We start from the raw sequence: 25660 nt of genomic DNA on the forward strand, positions 1-25660 counted from the left end.
GAGATCTACCCTGTCTTACTCTCCTCCAGACCCCAGGACCCTCACTCTGGACAAGGGTCCTACTATGTGCATACAAGAAACTCAGAACACCTTCCAGGCCTGGGAGGCAATGCTGACCACCAAGTGCAGCCTCACTGTGGGTGTTCCCAACATTGCAGATTTCTCCAAACCTATGGCTCTGGGTAAAAATGCTCTACTTTCAAAGACCCTGGGTAGATTAAATCCTGCCAAAGGAGATTAGTTAAAGTGAAGGAAGCATGCATGCATCTTATTATATGACAGATATTAACACAGTAACAATAGCTGTCCTTTGTGGAGGGGTTGCTATGTGCCAGGCACTTTACACCTGTCTCTTACATATGTCTTTAATCCTCACAGTAAACCTCTGGACTAGATATTATTATCAACTGTGTTTTATACCTGAGTGAGGTCAGGCATCTTGTCCAAGGCGTGACGGCTTGCCAATGGCCCAGGCCACAAATGAAACCTGGGCCCTCCGCTTCTAAATGGGTGTGCTATACCACCTTCTACTGGCTGCCTCAGTAAGAAACAACTGCACACAATAAAATAGTCAGGCACAGCTTTTAAAAATTAGGGTTTAATACAGAGGATTCTGGTTGCACTCATAATATCACGTACTGAAATGTTTTCTAAATTGCATATCTGAACACCCCACATGGGTCACTGCTATCCCCTGATAATGAGACTTTCAAGAAATAAAATAAAAGCTCCCTCACTGATGGTCATGCCCTAACGTGCTGTATGGTGACTTTTCCTTTCTAGTTTACCATGGTGTTTTTAGCACTACTGTGACTTCTTTCCAACAGCTGTTACGGTTTCAAGCCTTTTTCTAAGGGGGCGGGGATTTCTGTTTATTCATCTTGTTTTCCCCACAGCATCTAGACAACTCCTTACATATGTTAAGTGGACAGTGAAAGGCTGTTGAATAAATACATGAAGAGAGGAGAAATGTATGTATTACTTAAAATGTTTCCTCTAGGGGCACCTGGGTGGCTCAGTCGGTTAAGAGTTCATGAGTTGGAGCCCCGTGTTGGGCTCTGTGCTGACAGCTGGACAGCAATCTGGAGCCTGCTTCAGATTCTGCGCCTCCTTCTTTCTCTCAGCCCCTCTCCTGCTCACACTCTGTTTCTCTCTCTCTCAAGAATAAACATTAAAAAAAAAATTTTTTTTAAATGTTTCCTCTAAATGCCCCACAGTAGGAAACATTAACAGTTCCTATTAGTGCTTTTCAACTGAAATCTTCTGTGGAAATCACACATGTTCAAAAGATAAAAGTAGGTCTTGTTGGATTGAAAGACAGGGGCTACCACAAATTTCAGGAATTTCAATCTCTTGCCTAGGTTAGTTAGCATCCCAGTCCATTTAGCTGAGTTAACAGGGGGAGCCTGCCTGGGTGGCTCAGTTGGTTAAGCATCTGACTCTTGATTCTGGCTCAGGTCATGATCTCATGGTTTTGAGACTGAGCCCCGCATCTGGCTCTGCCCTGGGTGTGGAGCCTGCTTAAGATTGTCTCTCTCCATCTCCCTTCGCCCCCATGCACACGCCACCCCCATCAAAAAAAAAAAAAGTTAACATGGATGAAATTATAAAAACCTAGAGGGCACCTGGGTGGCTCAGTTGGTTTAGCATATGACTTCAGCTCAGGTCATGACCTCATGATTTGTGAGTTCAAGCCCCGCATCGTGCTCAATGCTTGTCAGTGCAGAGCCTGCTTTAGATGCTCTGTCCTCTTCTCTCTCTGCCCGACCCCTGCTCTCTCTCTCTCTCTCAAAAATAAATCAACATTTAAAACATTAAAATTTACAAGACTGAGCAAAATACATAAAACTATAAGCCTAATTACTAATATCTTTTTAATTTTAACCGGTGGGTTTATACATTTAGTTAAAATGACTAAACTCTCACCATTAACTATCTATATTCAAATTAATATATATACACTAATATACTGACCACATAGATACATATACATGTATACATACATACTGTTACCGTACCATCTTTTGGAGAAGGCCACCTCAAAATCCAAGATGGAAATTTCCCAGCCAAACAACAGTAACAAGTATGAAAGACCACTCCCTTTCCCTAACCCCTATACCTCTTCTTGTCATAAGTAGTTCTCTAATAAGCACTACATAGAGAAAAGCGATAGAACATCTCCCCTGAAACATGGATGCAAGAGCTTGGCGGGCCCCACTGGTGAATTTACTTTGCACCCCCTCCTCAAGGAGTGCTCAGCACATAGGTTCACAACTTAGACCCTTTCCAGAAGAAGCTGTACCACCACTATCTGAATGGCTTGGGTCATCTTGAATATAAGGTATTTTCCTACCATGGGGTCTGATCTTTGGTGTTTTTGAGAGTTTTGCTACTCAACATGTGTCCTTCTGACGACAGCATTTGCATCACCTAAGAGCTGACTGGAAATGCAAGCTCTCAGATCCCACCCCAGACTCACTGAAATCAGAAATTTCATTTTTAAGAGTCTAGGAATTTTGAATGCATCTTCAATTTCAGAAGCCCAGCTTCAGACCTTGAAAACAATTCTTTATAAGCTATTATCTATTTCAGACCATATTGCCAGACATGGTGGCAAGACCCTGACTTTAGATGCTTGGGATCAAACTGTAATTAATTTTACTTCCAAGAGGTCCAAATGAGTAGAGGAAAGGAAAAACCAAAACAAAAGACCACCTTGGAAGATTTGAGCTGAGTATAATGTTTGGTGGTTTTATAGTAGCTATGCAAACAAAGGGATAATAGCCCCCAGCATCCTTCCTACAGATAATTTCCTCTGGTTCTTTCCTCTAATGCTGACCTCTCTAAAATGAACTGTGCTGACATAACATAGGCCCAGATGCTACTAATATTTTCCTTTAAAAAGTGTACACACAGCTACATATAATCCCTGAGCTTGAAAGGGTCTCTTCTCACCCAATGCCCTGAAATTCAAGGACTAGAACTTGAAGTTTCCTGTCAAGCCACATCTGAACTGGTCACGTGAGCTAATGCTTTTAAATGATCATTATCGGCCAGTGGTGGAAATGATCGATTCTGAAAACACTGACCACATTACTGGGAAATCACTCACGTGCTGTCAAAAGATTTTCCTATTCATAGATGGAAACTCTAGTTCATCCTGATTAACCCTTCAGCATCCCACTGCATTCTCTTCCACCTTAAAATCCAAACTCCATGTGCTATACAAACTGATGCCTAATTTATCATCTCTTTGCAAATTAACTATTTTTTTCTTCTGTGCAAAGTTCATCTAAATTTGCTTTGCTTTCCATTAAGGTATTCTGATAGCTAGATAAGCTATAAAAATATGCAGGCAATTTTTAAATGGACTTTTTAGTGCAGGTTAAAAAAATTAAAATGACAGCATTGGGAGTGGGGTGGAGGAGGTGAATGTGTTGGCAGAGTGTCAGGCGTTTACCCATATCTGAAAGACTGAGGGCCACAGACATAAATCTCCCTGCTCAACTGAAAACCTGAGCACAAGAAACTCAACTGCACTCACTTTGATGGTCACTGCACATTTCCAAGGAGGACCAGGACAATGCCCTCTTTTCTCCGTGTTCTTAGCATTTTTACCCCATTAATGGCTCTCTCTTAGGTTAACTGTCACAGGCCACTCTGATGTTTCCCTCTGAATTCAAGTAGTTGTGTCAAAGTACTTACTATTTCAGGAAGTTTGATAGTTTCTGATGCTTCTATATACTGCACGGGGAATAGTAAGTATATCAGGATTTCAAATTTTCCCTTGGGATGGAGGATATAACTAAATAATAGGATATGACTCTATTAATGTTGAAATTCTGCATGTGAAATTGTGATTAGTCACCCAAGATTATGTGTATTTGTGTGTGTGAGAGAATGTAAGGTCTCTACTCTCCAAAAATCATCCATGCACTGATATTTACCATAGAGACGTTTCCATTTCCTTCCCATCCTTCATTGCATCCCCTTTCCAAGAGAAAATACTAGATGTCCATCTTGAAATGTGTTGCATATTTATTTCTTAAAATTACTTGGTGTCTGAATCATGGTATTTGAAGCCCCAAGTGCTACTTTAAATAGGAATGATGTATTGTACTAAATTTCTATTTCAGATCAGGCCCATAATGAAACTCTGTTGAAATGACTTTTTTTTTTTTCTTCCATTTGGGCACTTATCACTGTGCTCCTTTTGTGGTAAAACATATAAATTAGATTTTCAGATATCTTGGCTAAAAACAAGTACAGATAAATTTATATCCAGAATTATTTTCTTAATTAAATTAAGGGGATATATATGTGACCCCATCCTCAGAAAAACACAACTATACATCAACCAGGCAAAATGATGCAGATGAAGTATTCTTCAACGCTATTAACTATGGGAAAATCTTTTTCCAATTAAAAAAAAGCTATGAACTTAAAAATTGTTTCATTGCACTTATTTTTAAAAGCCTGTATTAAATAATGCACTAAAATGCTTTGAAATTCCCCTTTCCATTAGGTCAATATATTTTTCTTCCTGGCTGTGGATGAAACCAGGCTTAAACTGGGTGGAATCTTAAATGAACTCAAATTTGATATCTTGTTTTCTCATTCACAGGAAGAAGGGATTGGGAAATGAGCCCTCACTTGGCCTGATGTCAACAGGGATAGAATATATTTCCTTTCCTTTGTTAACTATTAAATAACCCACTAGAATCTTGGCATGTTTACTACTTTCTCCAGCAAGAATTTAAAAAATATCTTGATGTACTACTTAAATTGATATACTCCCTAATTTTATCATTTGGAATCAATACAGGGCATCTTTTATCTTATGTGCTGGGTATGACACTTCAATTGGACTGAAATGTTTTGTCCAAGAAAAATTTCGTGTTTCAGGAGGCAGTAAAACTACTCCTCTATACGGTAAAATGAGTCACTGCAAAATTTGATATATTAAGAAAGGGGGCTTGGGGGATAAGTACTTGCCTCAACTGACCACACGTTATTTTGAAAAAGTGCTTGGGGATAGACCATGAAGTTCACCTTGGGAAGATTTTGGGGGTGAAAGAGAAATAGGTAGATAGGTATCTTCTTAATGCATCATCTCTGGGGAGGCTGGGATGTCTGTCTCATTTATTTTATTCTTTGCACTACCTCCCCCTTTTTTGGTACGTGGGATGTTTGACACGCTGGCAACTGTTCAAGAGGTCACAAGCCAGAGACTAGGGGTGCTGCGGTCAGCTTCGCCAACTCCCTGTTGCAATGCACAGATCTGAGCTTCTCTCTGGTATTAGCATAGGTAGTTCTCGTCCTGGGGACTCAGTACAGCACCAAATGTGGAAAATGTAATTCAATCCAACAAACATTTATTGAACACGTATGCCACGTGTACAGTAGGGAATTAAAACAAGGTCCCGGGGCACCTGGGTGGCTCAGTTGGTTAAGCAGCCGACTCTTGATTTTGGCTCAGGTCATGATCTCACGGTTCACAAGTTCAAGTCCCATGCTGGGCTCTGGGCTGACAGCTTGAGATTCTCCCTCTCTCTCTGCCCCTCCCCTGCTTATACTCTCTCTGCCTCCCTCAAAAATAAATAAATAAACTTAAAACAAATTTAAAAATGAAATAAGGTCCTTGTTTTCAAAAAGCCTGTTGCCTAATGGGGGAGACAGACTTGTATATCACTAGCTGTAAATGGGTTGGTTCTGTTAGAAGAAAAAACAAAGTGCTCTGAGAAGGAGACATTGTCAGTGGGGGAAGAGAGGGCGAAGCTTCCCAAAGGAGGTGGCATGTAAGCCTTGAAAGTTGCATCAACCTGCAGTAGGTAGAAGCAGGTGGTATGTGGGTGGGAGACATTCTGGGCTGAGGTACCACAGCAAAGCACAAGTACTAATGGCAATATGGGGGCACGAGTGTAGCATTTAGGGAGAGGAGTGTTTCTGCCAGGGGTTCAGATCACAGTGAGGTCTTGAATGCCATGCAAAGGGGTCTGGAATTATCCTAAGGAAAACGAGGGAACATTAAAGATTTCTATTGTGCTTCCTCAAGACCAGGTGTGTGTTTGAAGAAGAGTCTCTTTATGTACCCGAGGGAGGAAAGAGATGAGAGTCATTCACACGCCATTTTCCTTTCTTTCAAGCCTTCATTCCCATAGTAGCTAAGAATGTGAGGGCGTGATCTATATCTGAGGTCATAGGGAATTTAAGCAATGGGAAGAAAGGGATAAAAGCATGTCATTGTTTTTATATCCACACTAATTCCAAAAACCAACTGCAGGGAAAGAGAAGAAAATATTTAGGAGCTTTTAAGCAAAATGGACCCTTTGACCTAAACTTGTGCTTTCAAGTTAACAAAATTTCAAAGCTTCCTCTCAGAGACCATTTAGAAAAATCTGGCCTCTTGAAGGCTGCCAGGCCTGAAGCTGTGGGCAAGGTTCTTTCCTGAAGAGATTGGCTTCCTCCCAAGACTGGAAAATGGAGGTCGATAGCTCTATCTTTTAACACGGCTACAACTGAAAATGACAACACATGCCTCAGTAACCTCTTGGCGAATGTAAATCCTATGAGGGGGAAGTACACGGAGATGACGACAATGTGAGAACGTTTAAAAACGAAACAACCATAAAAAATTCTGCCTGAGAATTGCTCTCTGAGCATCTGTCCTTGGGTTAACTTGTTCAAAGCACGGTGCGTCCAAACACTTCAAACAGAGGTTTTCAAGCTCTTGGTAGCAGTGAAACTCTTTTTCAAAATAATCCTCTATTTGAAAAAGCAATCAATCACTCCTACATCCATACATTGGCAACAAATAATTGGGAAATGAAGTGACACATGGTTTTCCTCGGCTGCTTTACAATTGTCACTGGGCCCCTGGTGTGCGTCAGAAGAAGGTTGCTCTTAATTCATGGTAACTGACTTATTTATGCAGAAAGGTGGCCTCTGACAAGAACCTGCCAGCTCCCATACCAGGATAATAACTAGGGAAAAATCCCATTTCATAGATGAGAAAACTAACAAGAAACAAAAGGATTATCTGACCCACAGACAATGAAAACAGTGCAGGTTAATGGTGTGTGTGGGGTGGGGGGAGGGAAGGGTGGGTAGGGGAAGACAGAAAGTCATCCCAGTGGCTACCAAAATATAAGAAACCACGATGCCACAGTATGTTTACATGCCTTTTTTCTTAGTCAATTTTATATAGAGTAAGCATATCCATCCATATTACTTGAGGGTTTGTTCTAAGCACTGGGAAAACAGATGGATATAAATGTAAAAATCCCTGCCCTCATGGAGCTTACATAAAGTGAGGGAGACAGAAAATAGAGAACCATACAAAATATGAACTCTGATAGATGGTGATGAATGCCAAGTAAAAAAGTAAATTAGGGAAGTGTAACAGAAACACTGGGATAGAACCGGGGAGTTGGAAATTGACACAGGAAGTCCAGAGAAGGCCTTCCCAAGAAGGTGACGTTTGAGCAAAGACCTGAAGAAAGTGAGAAAGCAGTTACTGACACAGGATGCCAAGGTGAACTGGAATTTCAGATACACAGAGAACGATTTTTTAGTATAAGCATGTTCCAAACACTGCAGATCATTTGCTAAATCTGGCAACCCTACCTGGGGGAAGCACAACCAGCAGAAGGGACAGCAAGTACAAGGCAAGGCTGGCACAGTGGGAGGGGAGTGAAAGGAAGGGACAATGTGGAGAGTCCAAGAGGAATCAGAGGCAAATTGATGCAAGGCCCAGAAGGCCAAAGACCTGGGAGGATGTGGGGTTTACTGTGAGGAGGAGAATCTGAGATGACTGACATGCTTTGATTTAGGTTTTCATAGATCATTCTGGTTACTGTGTTGAAAATAAGACTATTGTGGGGTGTGGACAAGGGTAAGAGCAGTTAGGAGGCCATTATGCTCTGAGGATGATGATAATAATAATAGTAATAATAATATACACCTAGACATATGCACCAAAATGTGGATGTAATTTTGAGGGAATGGCCCCTGAAGTTCCCCATTCATAGACTCTCCATTGAGAAACTCTGGTATACATTTGTGGGAAGAAAGGAATCAGTCCTACAAATAACTTAGTCTTACTCAGTAAAAATGCTACCCTAAGGAACTTGCTTTAGTTGTTGCGTTTTTATCCTTAAAAACAAATAAAGAATCTACTCCTGAAATCATTATAGCACTATATGCTAACCAACTTGGATGTAAATTAGAAAATAAAAAAATAAATTAAAAAGATAAAAACAAATAAATAAATAAGCTTTCATCCAAAAAGGGGCAGGTTTCTGAAAAACATCCTACTGTCGGTATTATCAGTGACTATGACAATCAAGCTAAGGACTTAGAGAACCTGTCTTTTCTGAACCCAATCACATGTGGTGCCAGGTGGGTTCTAAAACTAAGATTTCCAAGTGGATCGAGACTTGGCTTCACGGTTAATGTTTTCATTTTTACTGACTTACGCATAAAGGGAGGGTGTTTCAAAAGAACATACACATGAAGGTGGTTCTACTCCAAAACCCCATGAAGATGCAGAATCTACTATTATTATCTGACTAATACACTTACTTTTATTATGAAAATAAGCAATAAATACTTCAAAACTATTAAACACACAATGACAGTGTTACATGTCATAGTTCAAGTAAAATAAAATCAATTTGTCTTCTTTCAGGAGCAGTTGGCTAACAAAATCCTTTCTCTTCAGGTGAAACTGCTGATAGTTGACCAATTTTTTGACCTATAAAACCAGGGATTTCGCGATCAACTGAATGAAAAGGTATAGGGAATAATCTTATAGTAGCTTGCCTTTCAAAAATTAAATTATATAGCTTCTCTGAAAAGAGAGAAGAAAAATGATTTTAATTATGATAGTAATTTAGTAACCTGGAGCCATGCCATAAGTAGGTTAGGCTCTCCATGGATGTTTGACATTCTCCGTTCCCAAACTCGGTATTGTGTCTAAGTGAAGTTTTGGCTGTTTCCTCAGCATCTTCCCTTGCTCCTGGGAAGAATTCCTGTTAAGCGCATATCTCGATATGTAGGGTCTGTGACTTAAATGTACTATGAAATGAAAATACAATAAAACAAGCCCATAATTACACAATTCTAATTATTAAGCAGAGAAAAAGGTGTATGAATATATTGTATAGGCACACTTAGCTGAGAAACCACCGGCTTGAGGCTTGTGAAATGTAGGAGTCTGCCTGCATACATTTACCTGTGGGAAATCTGACCTAATGAGAAACACCTGCTTGTCTCAGGTAACCTACCTCACACAAGGAAGAGGCATTGTTAAGTTAAAGAATTGGTCTCTTAGAGCTTCTGAACTCGGTCAGTTGGGTAATACCCCAACATTAACTATCCTGGACTTGGATTAGCCATGCCTGCTGCTGCAAAAAGCAGTCACTCTGAGAACATTCTCGTTGTCTGCTTACAAGGAAGACACTTTCAATGCTGCCTCGACAGGCCAAGTTGCAGGGAAGGAGTTATTAACACTCTAGGACTGGTCTTCTGAAATTGTCTTGAGTGTTTAATTCAAAACTTCACGTAGCAAGTTAGCACGAAGATGAATATGTAATCCTGAAAAATTTTCTCTGTGGAGTTTTTTATGCATGTCGGCACCTTAATTCTTATTTACTAGCCATTTAAAATAACATGCGTGGAAAAATAAGTTTGGAAAGACATAACAAGTGCAACTTTAAACATCAAGTGCATGCTGGCTGATTTTTGAAAATTTCTCAGATCATCAATTACTACTTCGTATTTACATAATTTCCTTAAAGACAATCCTAAAAACTGGATGCAAAGCAATTCACATCCTATGCAATGAGCAAAAACCGTATTTTGCAATGTTACCCTAGTGAACTGTGACCAGCTTTTCTCTCTGTGAAGCCCCTTAAATTCAATTACAGTTTACAGCAGTTCCTCTTCTTTGCACAGACATAGAGAATGTGCAAAGCACAGATCACCTCAGTGGATTTCACAATATGCTTTAAAGGCCAAGGAAGCACTGTTTTCTGCCCCATTACTCCCCAGAAAACCTAATTACAATTCAGATACTGTATGCGATGAAGGCCAGGAGTGGGGAATGGCAAAATCCCTTGAAAATCCGGAAAGAGGCAACCTGCTGCTTTGGAAGAGGAAGGCCTCCTCTCCCAAAGGATTCCGGCCTCGCAATCAGGCTTTAAATCTTACCTGATACGAACAGTTCTCCTGATGTACCATCTCAGTGCATCCTAGGGCACAGACCCCAAAGCAGGACTGCTCAGCGAGGCTGCCGAGGCAAAGCGCGGAGCATCCACTGGCGGAGAGAACGCCCTGGGAAGGCAGGGGCTCCCCGCAGATTAAAATGGATGCTGTTTCGCTGATCAACCTGCGCAGTGGCACTGCCTGTGCCGGGAAGCGCGCAGCGAGCCGAGCCGCTCTCCTCGGAAACCAGCAGTCAGGCTCACAAACATGGAGCTAGGACTGGGCTGGGGGAGGGGGCGCGCTCATCGCTGGCACAATCAGCCAATTATATTATAGGCACAAAGAAAAGGATCAGTCTGGGGCTGGTGTGACCTTCTGGTGCTTTATGAAGGCAGTTAACTGATGTGGAAACATTCTAGTCCTCATTAAAGGGAAAAAGGCCAGCGAGGGAGAGGGAGAGAGACAGACACAAATCAATGTTGCAGTTGAACATTTCTAACCTCCGGCATCATCCTTCCAGCCCTCGGATGCTGCTTGCGTGGTGCTATGAAAAAGAGGCCTTAAGGATTATTTCGGAACTTTTAACATGCAAAGGGGAAAACAATCCATTCTGCATATTGACACTGAAGGGATGTTTTCTGTGTTGAGTTTTTGAAAGTGTTTGTCAACTTTAGAACTAAAAGGAGGGTCTTCACTCATTTAAAAAATGGCATTTTGTAATTCTGTTGATTCCCCACTTCTTACTGGCTCTTAGCTGCTTTTTAAGTCAAACAGAAATCGAATGAAATATTTATGTCTAAAAAAAAATTTTAGGGAGAGGACTGATTCAAGTATCAAAGTCACTATAATTCATTCATTTTGTGAAAATGAAACTAAACTATATAACCCAATGCCGTGACTTGAATATATAGATATCCCCAATACAGGACATATGATCCTAGAAACAGGCCATTCTACCTAAGAGGCCGTAATGGAAAGAATTCTGGACTTGCAGATGGTACTCAGAGGAAATACATGTTTCTGGGGAAAAAAAGGGAGACAATTTCTGAAGTACTTCAGGGTCATCCTGGGATTTTAGGATATGTAAAAAGAAACAACCAGGCCTGTAAATTCTTGAAGCTAATTTAATTACAGAAAATTAAGAAAGTAAACAATAAAATAAAATTTCCTTATCTATATTATTCAGCTGCCATATGCAATCTGTTTTGTTGTTTCTTAATGACATGGCCCGACCACATAAATGGTACTCTATAAAACCTTCACTGAATTTAAACCAGCAAATTAAAAAAAAATTCAATAGGGTTATTATTCGTAAGCAATTTTTACCTATCTATCCACCTCCTCAAAAACTCTTACTAGTAACCGTGCAGTTTTCATTATGTTACTGACAGAGAAAAACAAGTACTTTTTGCCTGAGGAATGAAATCAACATGTTTGACAAGTTTTCACCTCAATCCCTGTCTTAAGGAAGGGTAGGAATGTGTGTTAGGAATATATGGTGATATATTTATAATTTTGTAGCAGCGCCTCTGTTGTTTGGAAAGAGAAAAAAACGTTTTTTAAAATAAATATTCTTAATTTTTGCTACTTGAGATTCACATAGGAGAAAAGTTTGCTACCTGAGTTCAACTCCAGTGAAACACTCACATGCACGGCTTCAGCATCCTACTTAGGGGAATGAGAAGGCAGCAGGGAAGGCCCAAGTGATGATCTCACAGGTTTGCATTTCAGCACAGGGCTCACTGGGTTACAATGAACCCAGTACTCTGGGTACCTCTGGAGAGGTACCCTGCAGAAGGTCACAGCCCTTCTCTGTAGAATATGGGAGAAAGACAGGCCACGTGACATGGGCAGGATTCTTTAGACCTGTTCATTGGCAGGTGGCACAACGAAAGGTTGATGAATGAAGCAGAAGCCTGAGCTAGATCATGAGTCTTCTTAAATGTAGGATGAAGAAAAGAGAATAGAAACTTTTCAGGGAAAGGAAACAATATTCAGTACATCCTCATCCCAAACTCTGTCCTTCTACTGAGCCAGAACAGAGACAGAGATGTCTGAGAGGAGCACCTTGCGATATAATTACCTAGATAAAGGTTCTGGAAGCCTATGTATGTGCAAGGAAAAGTAGGCCATAGTGAAAAGTTCCTTTTGCAAGGTAGCAAATAAGATGAAATGGAAATCCTATACCTAATATAGAAGGCATACCCCAACTTTCCAAGACAGAAGAGCTTTAACTTCAAAGGCTGTTAACACTTTACTGAAGTTACTACACGGACAATCTATGACCTAAAGACTCAGGAACATGCTTTCAAGCTGTACAAGGCCCAAAAAGCCACTTCCTGGACTCTGTTCTCTTCTGAAAACTAAAGGCTCTGGGATAGATTACATAAGCTCCTGAAGACATTTATCATGTGTTGTTTAAAAAAAAAAAAAAAAAAAAAAAAAGCCTAAACATGATCCCACTCTTCACAGTTGCTGTTCCATAAATAGTGGAAGTGACTCAGAGGTGGCTCTGGGGAGAACAAATTTCTGACAATTGTATCTCAAATCCTGTCAAAAAAACCCTCTCAAGTGGTATAAACAAGATTTAAAAAAAAGTAATATATCAAGGCAGCTTCCCTTTATAGTCATTCATTGGAGAGGACTCTGTGTTACAATTTAAATTATGATTTGCTAGTACAAAAAACTTTAAACAGAAACCAGCTGTTCCAAGAACATTTGAGCTAGAATAACTTACCAAACTACAGTAACATTTGTTATTTTTGGATCAAAAAATATTTGTGAACTGTTTAAGCATGGTCTATGTAGCATAGAGATTCTTTTTTCTTCTTAGGTCTTTACAACTTTCCTTCCCATAAAAAGTATTGGTTTTCAGATTTGGACAGGACCTCATGAGATACACTGTTATTTTCCAGATATGGAAACTGAGGCCTAAGAAAGTTGTGACATGCCCAAAAATATAAATCCTCCTCCTCAAACAACAACAAGCCATCAAAGAAAAACAAACCTCCAGATTTTCTAGGTTCATATCTTGTGAATGTGTCCTTATTAAACAATGCTAAATGAAGGCCCACGAGATTTGGAGAAATAAACCCCTTTGGGCCAATGTAGGTTGGCCTTGAAATCAAAATCTATCATAATGGGGAAATGCCTGGGTGGTTCAGTTGGTGAAGTAACCGACTCTTGAGTTTGGCCCAGGTTGTAATCTCAGTTCATGAGTTCGAGCCTCAGTAGGGCTCCATGCTGACGGTGTGAAGCATGCTTGGGATTCTCTCTCTCTGCCTCTCCCCTGCTTGCATTATCTCTCTTTCGCTCTCTCTCTGAAAATGAATAAATAAACTTAAAAAAATCTATCATAAGGTAAAAGGTTGTAGTATGGCTCTACCTAAATTTGAATCAAAGGTATGTTTAAAAGGAGGAAAAATTAGAGTATTTCCTGACTGGGCTACTTTTCTGCCATTGAGCAAATTGTGGTGTCTATAAATCCAGAAAAGTATTTTTTCAATTCGGCAGTTACTAGCAACAGAATCAAAGAGATTTTTTGGGTAGTAAATGTAGTGATAAAAAGTCACATCTACAGGTCATGGGAGCATACAGTTTCAAAAGCAAATTTCTGGGGTCAGGGACTGACTTGGAGGGGGGTATCAGGAATTTTCTGGCATAAGCTGTTTGATTTGATAAGGTCTTGGCTTACACAGGTGTGTACATTTGCCAAAACTCAGTGAATAATATATTTAAAATTTGTGCATTTCATTGTATGTGAAATTTATCTCAAAAGAACTTTAAAAATATGCTTAACAAATATTGAACTGTAGTTAATGATATGCAGGCTAAGTTTTTAGAGGGAGGCTTAGTGAAACTTTGAAATGCATCAAATAAATTAGAGGAATTGATGGCTAGGTAGAGGGATAGTTTGATGGAAAGCTGTGACAAAGCAAGTTTAGTAAAACATTAACTGTAGAATCTGGAAGGTGCATAAGCGGGTATTCACCTAAAAACTATCCAGTTGGAAAATGTTCATAATGAAATGTTAGGAAAAAAAATGAAGTTATGGAGGGTGGGGAAGATGAAAAAGAAAATCATTGTCTTAAGCACTGTCTTAAATTTTCAAGCTTTTCCTTAGGAATTTTGGGAAAGCAGGTAGACATTTTATAAAGCTTTCAGTTGCAATGGAAGGGGCAATGGAAGCAAAGGAATTATGAGGCAAATCAATTCTGTCCACATCAGGGAGAACTGATGTTCTCCTGATGCTCTCCTGATGTTCTGTGTTCACCCAAAAAACACAATCGGCAACACCTGCGACAATGAACCTTAGAAAATGGCTTCATAGTTTACAAAGTACTTTCTCCAACATCTCCCTTGATTCTTACAACCTTGCAGTTGAAACAGATGGCTATTCTGTGCCGTGTAAAGACATGTTTCTGTCCTCAAGGAGATTGGTATGAGAAATAAGGCAGCATATAGATGGCTGCATATAACAACTGATGATTTAAGTGCCTTAAAAGAGATTTTGTGTTTGCTCACTGGGAATTCAGAGACGAGGAGAACTCTTAGCTAGGGTTAACCAGGAGACTGCAATAATCTTGTTGGTTTGGTTGTTCACTTCTTGAATACCTATCTTTTCTATTTGTAGACTAATGCAAGTTTACTTAGAACTTGGATTTTGGTTGGTTTATTCAGTGCTAATATCCCCAGCATCTGAAGTAATACCTGGCATATAACAAGCTCTCATTTAATTCATTTATTCATTCATTTAAATATTTTTAAATGAATATATAAATGATCATGACCTTCAGAAAGTCACCTCATTTATCTTGGAACTCCGTTTCCTCATCTATCAATGGAGGATGTTGATTCCTTGATTATTGGGTTACTGACAGGATGAAATGAGAATAACATGTAAAATAGTTCTTAGGTACTGAGGAGAGGAGCAGAAATGGATTTTTCCCCCCTCTTAATTAAAGGCAATACAATAGCTCAAGAAAAAAAAGAGACGCCTAAAGGATGGAGGTCATAGTGGGAATGGAAAAGAAGAGACAAAGGGATGCTTGCATGAGACACTGTGAAAAATGAACCAATGCGTCCAGCCACTGATCTGACGTTGAAGTGAACAAGACAAGGAGTCATGAGGCTTTGAGACCAACCACTGGCTGGAGTAAAATTGGTGCTGTGCAAAGAAACAGGGAAGTCAGAAGGAGGAACAGATTCTGGGGGATTGGGCTGCAGTAATGAGTTCTTTTATTTTTCACCATGAAGTTCTGAGCTGAAGGTGCAGGAGGCAACTGGGGCTCAAGAGGGAAGTCAGGCAAACAGAATTTGGGATGTGTTTGCAGGGAGAGGATAGTTGAAGCTGCAGAAAATTAGATGAAGGGGGAGACTGTAGAGAAAGAACTAGTAAGAAACAAAGATGTCCCTGTGGTAAACACAATAATGACCTCCCAAAGTATTTATGTCCTAGTCTCCACCTGGGAAAGGGGAATTAAGGCTGATAATCAGCTAACCTTGAGATGGGAGATTATCCTGGTTATCTAGATGAGCTCAGTGTCACCACAAGGGTTCTTAAGGTAAAAGGAGGAAGCAGAAGAGGAAGGAACAGAGATGACAGTATGAGAAAGGCTCGGCCAGTGTTGTTGGCTTTGAGGACAGAGGAAGAGCTCACAAGTCAATGAGTGTGGGAGGCCTCTAGAAGAGGAAAAGGCAACGAAATAGATTTTCCCCTAGAGCCTCCAGAAGGAGGAGCATAGCCCGGCTGACACGTTGATTTTAATCCAGTGAGACCACTTGCGAACTTCTGACCTCCAGAACTATAGGATAATTATTTGTATTGATGAAGTTGGGATAAATTTTTATAGCAGCAATAGAAAACTAATACAATAATCTTGGGTCAAAGCCCACATTTAGAGGGCAAGAGGAAGGGAAGGGAGTGTGGTCGACAGGGTGAGAGGAAAATGAAATCCAATGTAGTGAGGGGTCACCAGGGGATTTGCTGGCAGAGCTAAATTGCTTCAAGTACTTTTTTGAGGGAAGTGGAAAAGACTGGTAGGGTGGAAGGTAAACACCACCAAAAGCCATTAGTTCTATTAGGAAGTCATCAGTTACTCTTGAGAGAATAATCTCAGTAGTAGTGTGTTGGGATAAAAGCCAAGTTATCAGTGGTTAAGAAGTTGAGGGACTGAGTAGAAAGCAGTTTGTAAGGAAGTTTGTTGGTGAATTACAGCATTAGGGCAGTAGCTTGAGTGTATAGTGGAACAGGGAGGTTGTGGTTGTGGCTGATTTTTAAGACAGGGGAGACCTGAACATCTATGTGTTCAGCAGGGAAGGAGCTAGAGGGAAGGGAGAAATTGACAAATCATCCAAAGGGCCAGGTCCTGGAGTTGGACCAGGAGCACGTGATGGTTCTTCATTCAGCTGTGGACCTGAAGATATGATGAGCAAAGTTACGAAGCAGTGTTGAGTAAGGAGATGGAGAAAGATGCAGGAGCACAGGTTGGGGGGGGGGTGGTTATCTTGGGGTCCTTAAAGGAGCAGCAGGTGGTTAAGACCTAAAAGGCAGGGAAGGCCAGAGTGGGATCAGAGAGTCTGGACCAATATGGTGGACAGCTTTTCCAAGAGATTTTGTAGAGGGTTTTGCTGTATCACTTGAGAATATTCAGTTAATGCTATAGAAGAACAAGAAAAACAAATGGGATGAATGAAACTTGTAAGAGGTGTTAAGGATAATGAGTATGGTAGTAGTTTGTCAGACATATGTGAAATGTGCAAGATGTTTAGATTTAGACAATGAGTAAGCAAGCAGACAGAGGCAGAATTCATCATATGTGTTAAGTGTCAGTGAGTAAGTAAGTATATGTAGCCTGGATGTGTCAGACATGGATCAAACACGTGTGCAGGTCATAGAAAGGAATAGAAAGACTAAAGAAGCACCTAATATTCACAACACACTAAATAACCCGAGGCATTCAATATTCATTAGATTTACGCTGACTGTGCACTGGTGACTCCCATTCTGGCCCTATGTACCCTCTGCCTAAGAAATGCAAATATAATCCATAGCAGCTCATCAGAAGAGGGGGCAAGCTACAGAGGAAGCCAGAGGGACTTGCCCCTGTGTCTCTGATAAAGCAAGTTGCATGTCATTGGCAGATACCTCGGTCTAATTGGGCCTCCTTTCTCAAATCTCAACTCAGTTTCCTAACCTTATCATCAGCAGGGAAGGTGGCCATGGCAGAAAGCCTGGACACACAAATACTGTATAACCTAAGATTCAGGTAGTGCGGTCCTACACTATATTGTATGTATGTCAGCGTGGCCCCTTTTCCTTGCTTTCTGATATGCATTTTAAACTGATTCAATGAACTGTGATTTGAGCATGTTAATTTGGTCTGTGACTTCTGGGATAGAGCATCTGTAATAGACTTGAAGGCCCCTGTTGCAGCAAGGTCATTTTTCATATATAGAGAGAACGCTTGGTATCAGGATATTCCCACATGCCCTGGGGCCCAGAAATGAGAAGTAAGAGAAGGATAAAAATGAGATGGGTTATAATTTTTTTATCCTTAAACCATAAATAAGAAACTTATCTAAGAGTCTTACAAACCACTGTAAACTAATATACTCAGAAGTTTTGACTATTCTGACCCTGGATACCTTTATTTCAGGTATTAAAAAATACTTTGCTGAGCAAATTATTAATGTGAATCAAAGATTGTCACTTTTTTTTTCTTCTTTAAGTATTAGAATCTGTTTTTAAAATGAAAACTGCTATGCAAGATAATAGAAGTGTTTTTAATCAACATAAAACTTCTAGTTCAAATTTATATTTACTTATCATATCCTTCATTGAGAACATGAGGCTTTGTTGTACATAGACATTTGAAAATAGAATTTATAGAAGTCATTTACAGTCTTATTCCAACTGTATTTTTACATTTATTTATTTTGTTGGATAGCACCACATCAAGAGAATCTGGTTTCACATAGATTAGTCGGAAATGGCAGCAGTCCTTTTTAATAGCTTATGTTGCAATCTCTGATATTCTTCATTAAATATACCTAAACGCTTGAAAGCAAAATAACAAGAAATTTATTTCCAGATTGACCTACTAACAATATATAGCAATTGCTCACATTTCTCATAATAGATAGACACGAAAAGGCAGAGTGTGCAAACTTCTCAGAAGTCATCTCTCTAGAACCAGACCTGCTCACCTGATGTATCTGCCATTCACCTGGCGCTGCATAATCTACCTATTAGGCTTGATGAGGGTATGTGCCCAACAGATATGCCTGACCCTAACCTGGCAGTGAACCGTGCTGGGCCCCTTAGGCATCTTAGATAATTTTTCCTTCTTGGAGATGCACAGGCATGACTTTTCAGTAAGACCAGTACAGAGGTACCACCCACATGGTCAATGACACATTTACAAGTACAGTTTAAGGACTGTAAAAGACTATTTAACCCAGCAGGATAAATTAATATGCTAATGTAAAAAAAAGGGGTAGGGAGAAATACTTTGCATAGATATGAGGGAAGGAATCACTACATTTGGGCTAAAAGGTTATATTCTTCTTACTGTCACTTTACAGGACCACTTTTCTCTAAAAGCCCAAGGTCTCATAGACAATCTCATTTGTATCTATATTCGGAATTATTTTCACATCTCAGAACTTTCTCATTACCAGTTTGATTCGGGGGGGGGGGGTGCTGGGAATGAGGTGTTTAGAAGCTCATAGAACAGGTGCAAGTGAACCTCTAAAAATATCTCCTGCAACTCTGGGTTTCTATGACACAGTTTGAAACCTGATGCGTCAGGCAGTGCTATAGCAGGCAGCCTCCCTCTCCTTCTAGAATAATGCGATGGTTTATATTTCAATAGAATCTGCCAAAGTGCTTGTTTATTGGACACAGTCCTAGTCCTCTCCCCATAGTATTTTCTGGCCAACGCTGACTGAAATTCGCACACTGTAGAAAAATAGTAACTGACTCAGATAAATTTGGGTGAAGTCTACATGGTTTCATCCCAAATTTATGTCAGTTTTTAAGGGTCATTTCTTTTCGTCTCCATTTCCCAGCCTTTGGAGTCACAGAGAGCAGTGGCAGAAAAGTGAAAGGTGGTATAAACCTTCCAGGGCTAACACAAGACTTTCAAATAAAAACAAGTTGGTATGTCAAGAGGACCCAAGCCAGAGCTAGCACAGAGTGTGTGTGTGTGTGTGTGTGTGTGTGTGTGTGTGTGTGTATGTAGGGGAAGCAGGGGCACAATCTCCCTTCATCCCTCCAGGTTTTTCAGTTGCCCAGTCAGCCTTCCCTACTGATACGAGTGCATGTAGCTACAGGAGTACATGGAATCCCTGATGACAGAAAAGGCTGTTCATTTCTCCAAGGTGGTGATGGTTGATTTAAAATCAGGTTAACAAAGTATTAGGGAAGGGGACTGATCCTCATCTTGAAGAAAGGTGACCTCTAGTGGACAACTGTGTTTTTTAACCAATTCCAACTGAGAATGACATTAGAAAACAAAAATAATGTCAAAAGTATGCTTCACTATTGTATTGTTCTTTCAATGATATTTTTAATATCAACTATAAACATAAGTGCATAAGTCTTCAGTTACATTAATGAAAGGGTTTCAAGTTACACAAAGCTACTACATCCAAAGTTACAATCCAAGCTGTCTTTAATGGTTCTGGAATTGACAGAGCCTTAGACCAGGAGTCACAGACCTAGGTTCTGGGCTCAATTCTCTTGGGCAACAGCTTCATATCTAAGAGCCTCCATTTCCTTTTTTTTTTTTTTTTTTAATTTTTGTAAATGTTTTTATTTATTTTTGAGACAGAGACAGACAACGCATGAGCAGGGGAGGAGCAGAGAGAGAGGGAGACACAGAATCTGAAGCACAGAATCTGAAGTTGTCAGCACAGAGCCCGACGCAGGGTTCAAACCCACGGACTGTGAGATCATGACCTGAGCCGAAGTCGGACACCCAACCGACTGAGCCACCCAGGCGCCTCTAGGAGCCTCCATTTTCTAACTTATATAATGTTTGCACTAAAAAACTGTCATCTCCCTGCACCCACTAACCCTACTACTACTTTCAGGCTGTGAAATGGCGGTCTTTTCAAATTAAGCTTATTTTGCATACTGAGGTTTACAAATGAGCAACGACAATGAAATTAATGTCACAGTACATATGAGCATTAAGCGAGTCATCAAAATCAATTACATTTCAATTCAAGGTCTTCCTTATATAAATGTAATGAAGATAAAGGCACTGATTTTTTTTTCCTTTTTTACACTGTGAAAAACAATTTTCAAAAGCTACGCACACTAGATCATTAGTTTGTGATGCAATTTTAGTTTATTATGAAAATTAGTTACTATTTTCAAAAGATTTATTTCACAGAATAAAACAAGGCAATGATAAAAAAAAAGAAACATAATTTATGTAGTATATCTCTTCTGGAAACTGCTTATCAACTGACGTATTTTCCTAGTTTGTCACTGAACACAGGAAAGAGGCATAATTTATGATTAAACTCTATTAACATAATCTCTAAGGAACTATTAAAATTCTTTAGTGGTCCTTAAATCTTATTGTTTTTTTCCCCCTCAATACAAGAGTAATGTTGAAATGCTTATTAGTTATAACGGGATTTAGTACTTAAGAGCTTCCTCAGGTATATTCTCTAACCAGCTTTTCTGGGGCCAGTTAAGTAACAGTCTGGAATTTACAGTCTTTCTTATCAATCTTACTTCTCAAAAGAGGTGTTCAAATGATTTTTACTTGCTAATGGGTAGGAAAGCAAACATTGGTCTAAAAGGTTTACTGAAGTGTAATAAAAATGCAAGAATGTCATTTAATGATTTCATACACTTACTTAAAGCTATTCAATTAAGAAAATTCCTCATCTTTTAGAAATAAATTCTGAATATAAAGGTACTGGTTAGGAAATCACGCTACTCCGAACAATGGACAGCCAGGGGACTCATGCTCAGAGAAGAGGGTTAAAATCCGTCATGGATTGTTCATAAACAGGAAAGTTAATCTGCATGTTAACCCCAACTCTTCTAAAACTCTCTCACTTAAGCCAGTTTTCCTTTGTGAACAGCAAAGAGCCTCTTTCAGAAACAAAGGCTAGGCCAACAAAATATTCACTTATTGTAAGAGGGTAGCTTTTTCATTATTTATTAAGAAAGCCAAGACAGGAATTAGCAGTGCTTTTGAGGTTCAGTGCCTACAGAATCCCTATCTACCTCACTCTAATACCTCTCCTCTCCCTTCGTCTGAGACAGTAGAGTTGGCTTGTTTTCATTCTTAACATTCAAGCAGAGCGAAAAGAGATGGAAAAAAAAAAAAAAACTAGAAAAATAAACACAATCCATTATGCCCAGATACCAATGTTTCCTCTCTTCCCCTCTTCCTCTCACGGCCTTGGACTTCCAGCAGAACTATGAGGAAAAGCAGCCAGCTAAAAAGGCTGCTTTGCACATCTGCTTTGCAGACAGCAGTGGAAAACTTACACTGATGGTTTAAGCTACTTGTGTTTTGTTTTGAGGTTTTTAAAATCAAATTCACTTTCCAAATGACAGAAGTGATCTCTTCAACGGAGCTGTCAGTATAACAGGTGATTGGACCTCTCACCCTAATTTTAAATGGCATAAATTTATAAAACATTGTTTTAAAAAAAATTAAGCCTCATTTACTCATCCAGTTGCCCTATTTGATTGTCTTGATAGCTGCGTGCTTTTTTATTTAGTTCCCAAATTGTTATAAAAAACTTGCAGCCTTAACCTCTGTGAATGAAAAATACTTCTAAAAACACAGATTATGTCCCATCTTGGTTTAAAACTCTGGGTAGGTTTCCCTTCACATTAGGATGACATATTTGGGATGAAATAATTCCCCAACACTGCTGCTCTAGGTCCTGATCTACGCTCCAGACTTCCTTTGCATCACTCACAATCTCGCTCACTTCGCTCTAGGCATACTGGCTGCCATTTAGTTTTCTCGAAAAGCCAAGCTCATCCCTGACTCAGGGCCTTCACATGAGCTATTTCTCAACTTGACCAAAATACTTCCCTCTTTGCCCAAATAACTTCTCTTGCTTCAAGTTGGAGGCCTTCCCCAAGCCCCCAGTCTAAGTAAGGTCCTACCTCAAATTTAGTTATCACACTATGTTTTCTTTCTTAGCACTTACCGCAATTTGTAACCATTAGTTAATTGGTGGGATTTGTAATGTTGATTTGCTCCCCTAGACTGTATGTTCGTGAGAAAGTAGGGGCCATATCAAGTCTACCATTATATATCTAGCATACAGCACACTGCCAGACATATATAGTAGGTGTTCAACAAATATTTGAATGAATGCATGAAATTCTTGAAGTTCTCTCCCATCAGAGCCTTGGATCCAGGGCAGGAGTGTGCCTGCAACCAGCTGGTATTAGCTCAAGTCACTATTGTCGTAAAGCTGGGCAAGTGCCCGATTCTTCATCTCGAGGCAGTGGGTGAAGCCTCACCTGGATAGCTAAGTGGCTGACTGCCAGTCTGTGAGCTAAACATGGTAAGGCCTTTTGGCTACATTTCCCTCCTTGCTGTGAGTTATAGCTTTGGCAGGCTCAACGGGGCCCCCTCACCTTGCTGATGTGTCTCAGGAGCAGGACTGACTGTGCCAGCTGAACCCGAGGGCAGATCATCATTTACAGCTCCCCATATAAGGTTAACACTTACTAAGCTGAATCCACTAGACTATTGACCCCAACTTAATTCAAAATTAGTCAGAAAAAAAAAGAAAAAACCAGCCTAATGTGTCTTTCCCCTTCCCAACCGGCTACCTTATGTAATGAATTCTTGGTTCCATAGGATAGCTTGGCAAAATACCAAATAATTTGATGTTGTCAACTTGTACACCCCAAAGAAGGACATTGATAAGAGTAAAAAGTCAGAATTCTTACACATAAAAACCTTGGATTGCAAGTAACTTGTTCTGCGAGTGTTCCACAAGACCTGGGTAAACATTTCTAATAAATTTTAACTTGGTAAACAAGTGATGTCTTGCAATACGAGTAGTGCATGACGCCAAATGTCACATGATCACAACTGAGCCAATGGTTCTTGAAATTCACTTTGATATACAAGTGCTTTGGATTACAAGCATGTTTCTGGAATGAATTATGCTGGCAAGCCAAGGTTTTACTGTACTTAAGGAATGCTAGTGTTCCAACTAGTTTTCTCATGCAAAGTGACCCGTAGGAAGGTAAACTGAGTTTGTGAAAGACTGATAATTTTAAATTCATCCACTGTGGTTTAGTGGATGCAAAGTGACCCGTAGGAAGGTAAACTGAGTTTGTGAAAGACTGATAATTTTAAATTCATCCACTGTGGTTTAGGCCAGATGAAAAAAAGGCACACACAAAAAATTATTTTAGTATGTTTACTTTCTTAGAAGACAACAAACAAAGATGACAGCTAAAAATCAAGCCATAACCTATAATTTAGGCTGCGGCTTTCCAGAAAGTGTTCTACTATTGAAGAAGAAATGCTGGATGTGGCTCGAGTCTCTCTAATCCAAATGCTCCCTCTCTGTAGAAAATACTTTCGATTCTGTATTACAGCATCATCACCGACTGCAATTTCAACATTAAAAGAACCACGAAAGTGTCAGCACTCCAGGTACCTGCTTGCCCTGTGTTGGTGACAAATTAATCTTGAATCTGTGTCAAGGGTGCATTGAGTACCGGTCTGGCACTGCTGAATCTAGAGAGCCTATGTGGACTCTTCATTTAACGCCAGTTACCATAATCCAGGTTTGACGGCTGAATCTGTGTAAGGATTTGCCTTCCCCAGATGGTGAGTGGAATGAGGCAAGTCTGCTGTCTACCCCCAGATAAATGATTATTCAGTCTGGTATGCACTCTTGTCCTGGTCTGCCCTGCGTGTGTCACCTCTATTTTTACTCAAGGCTACTGCTCTCGAATGTACACACCAGAGGAAGTGGAGGTCTCCTGTAAAGACAAGGAGAGAGCTCCTACATGCAGATATGAAATACTCTCAAGTAAGGATTCAATGTTCTCCTGACTGTGAGCAATAATAAATCAGTCATGCTCACTTGGAGTTAGGAGTAACTTTCAGATTTTCAACTTATTAATACACGGAGGTAATAATAAATGAAGAATCCTTCTGAAAGTGATGCTCGTTTCTCATGTTGAAAAAAAAGATTAAAAGTTGGGAGTTCATAGGTTTTAGATGGACTCAATTACTTCCTTATTTACAAATGATATGGTTAAGTTGTTTTCCATTATTTTCAAAAATCCCCTTCAATACCAAAATGTTGACATGTGGATGGGATAATAATTCAAATGACCTGACCCTGCCATGGTCAAGTTTTATCTGTTATTTGTTTTTAGGGGGTTGGAATAAGCACAGGGCCAGCTACATGCTTTGCAGGACCATGTGCAAAATGAAAATGGGAACCTTTTGTTCAAATATTAAGATTTTCAGGACAGCGATAACAGAGCATGAAGCCAAGAGCCTTGTGTGATTTCAGAGGTTAAATGCCCATGACATTGGTCCTGGGTGGCACATGGGGGAAGAGAAGGGAAGCAGACATATGGTCATTTCGTTTGAGAATTATGTGGGTTCTCGGCTTTGGAAGAAAAAAGAATCTTTGACTTTTGGCATGCGAATACCAATGGAAAGACATAAGTTCCTTCAGTCTGAGAGGAGATGAAATTTAAGAGGCTGTTGAGGAGGAGAGGAGAAAAATGACCTTTATGAATCACCTAACATATGCCAGCTGCTGGTTCCGAGCTGGCCTCAACACTGTCACTAATCCCTCTTGCTCTAGCACTCTTGGTTATGTCCCCTCGACTCCCAGGTCACTGTTTATCTACCTAAGTGCCTTCCTATACAGCTTTGTACAACTTCCTCAGACCGCTGCCCCCAGTCCTCCACAGCCCTTCCAGGGGGCCCTCTTCTTGGAACATTCCCTTCATTGTCTTGCTCTAACAGGAGCCTGAAAGCACTGTCTCCCCTACAGCTCTTTCTACACCACTTTCAAGTGGTAGCTGTTTTCTCTCTTGCCTTTCTCTAGCTAGGGGCCTGGGGGATGAGTAGGTGTCTTTGCTCCTCTCTTGCTTCCAGACAATTGTTGCTCCTCCCTAACACCCTGCTCTGACTCTTCTACCAACAGACTCCTGATACCACCTCTAATTAGCCCTCTTAGTTGTAGTTATCTCCCAGCTTACCTGCCTCATGCCTTGAAGAGTCAGTCTGTGATGTGAGTTCTAATTCTTGGGAATTTCCATGTCGGCTAGATAGCCCTCCAATATCTTGGCCTGTAAGTTCCTTGACTTCCTTCCTCTTCGATTCTATCTCAGTTACATCCACTCCCATGGTCCTATCCTCACCATGCCATTACCAACAACATCATGACCTCCAAAATTTCAATTTCAATC

General features: G+C 40.1%; 1 protein-coding gene across 6 annotated transcripts in view; it reads right to left on the minus strand.

Moving 5' to 3' along the window:
• Positions 1-25660, minus strand: part of LOC123611318 (schwannomin-interacting protein 1) — a 573615-nt gene that overhangs the window by 43286 nt on the left and 504669 nt on the right. Inside the window, exon 1 of one of the 6 annotated variants that reach the window (XM_045503136.1) lies at positions 10213-10482. The exons of the other annotated variants lie outside the window; for them this stretch is intronic. Within the exon in view, the coding sequence (XP_045359092.1) occupies positions 10213-10242 (30 nt within the window). The 5' untranslated portion in view covers positions 10243-10482. Of the gene's footprint in view, positions 1-10212; positions 10483-25660 lie in introns of those variants that run through there. 6 annotated transcript variants of the gene reach the window in all.

The sequence above is a fragment of the Leopardus geoffroyi genome, chromosome C2 (genome assembly GCF_018350155.1).
Source record: "Leopardus geoffroyi isolate Oge1 chromosome C2, O.geoffroyi_Oge1_pat1.0, whole genome shotgun sequence".
Lineage (NCBI taxonomy): Eukaryota > Metazoa > Chordata > Mammalia > Carnivora > Felidae > Leopardus > Leopardus geoffroyi.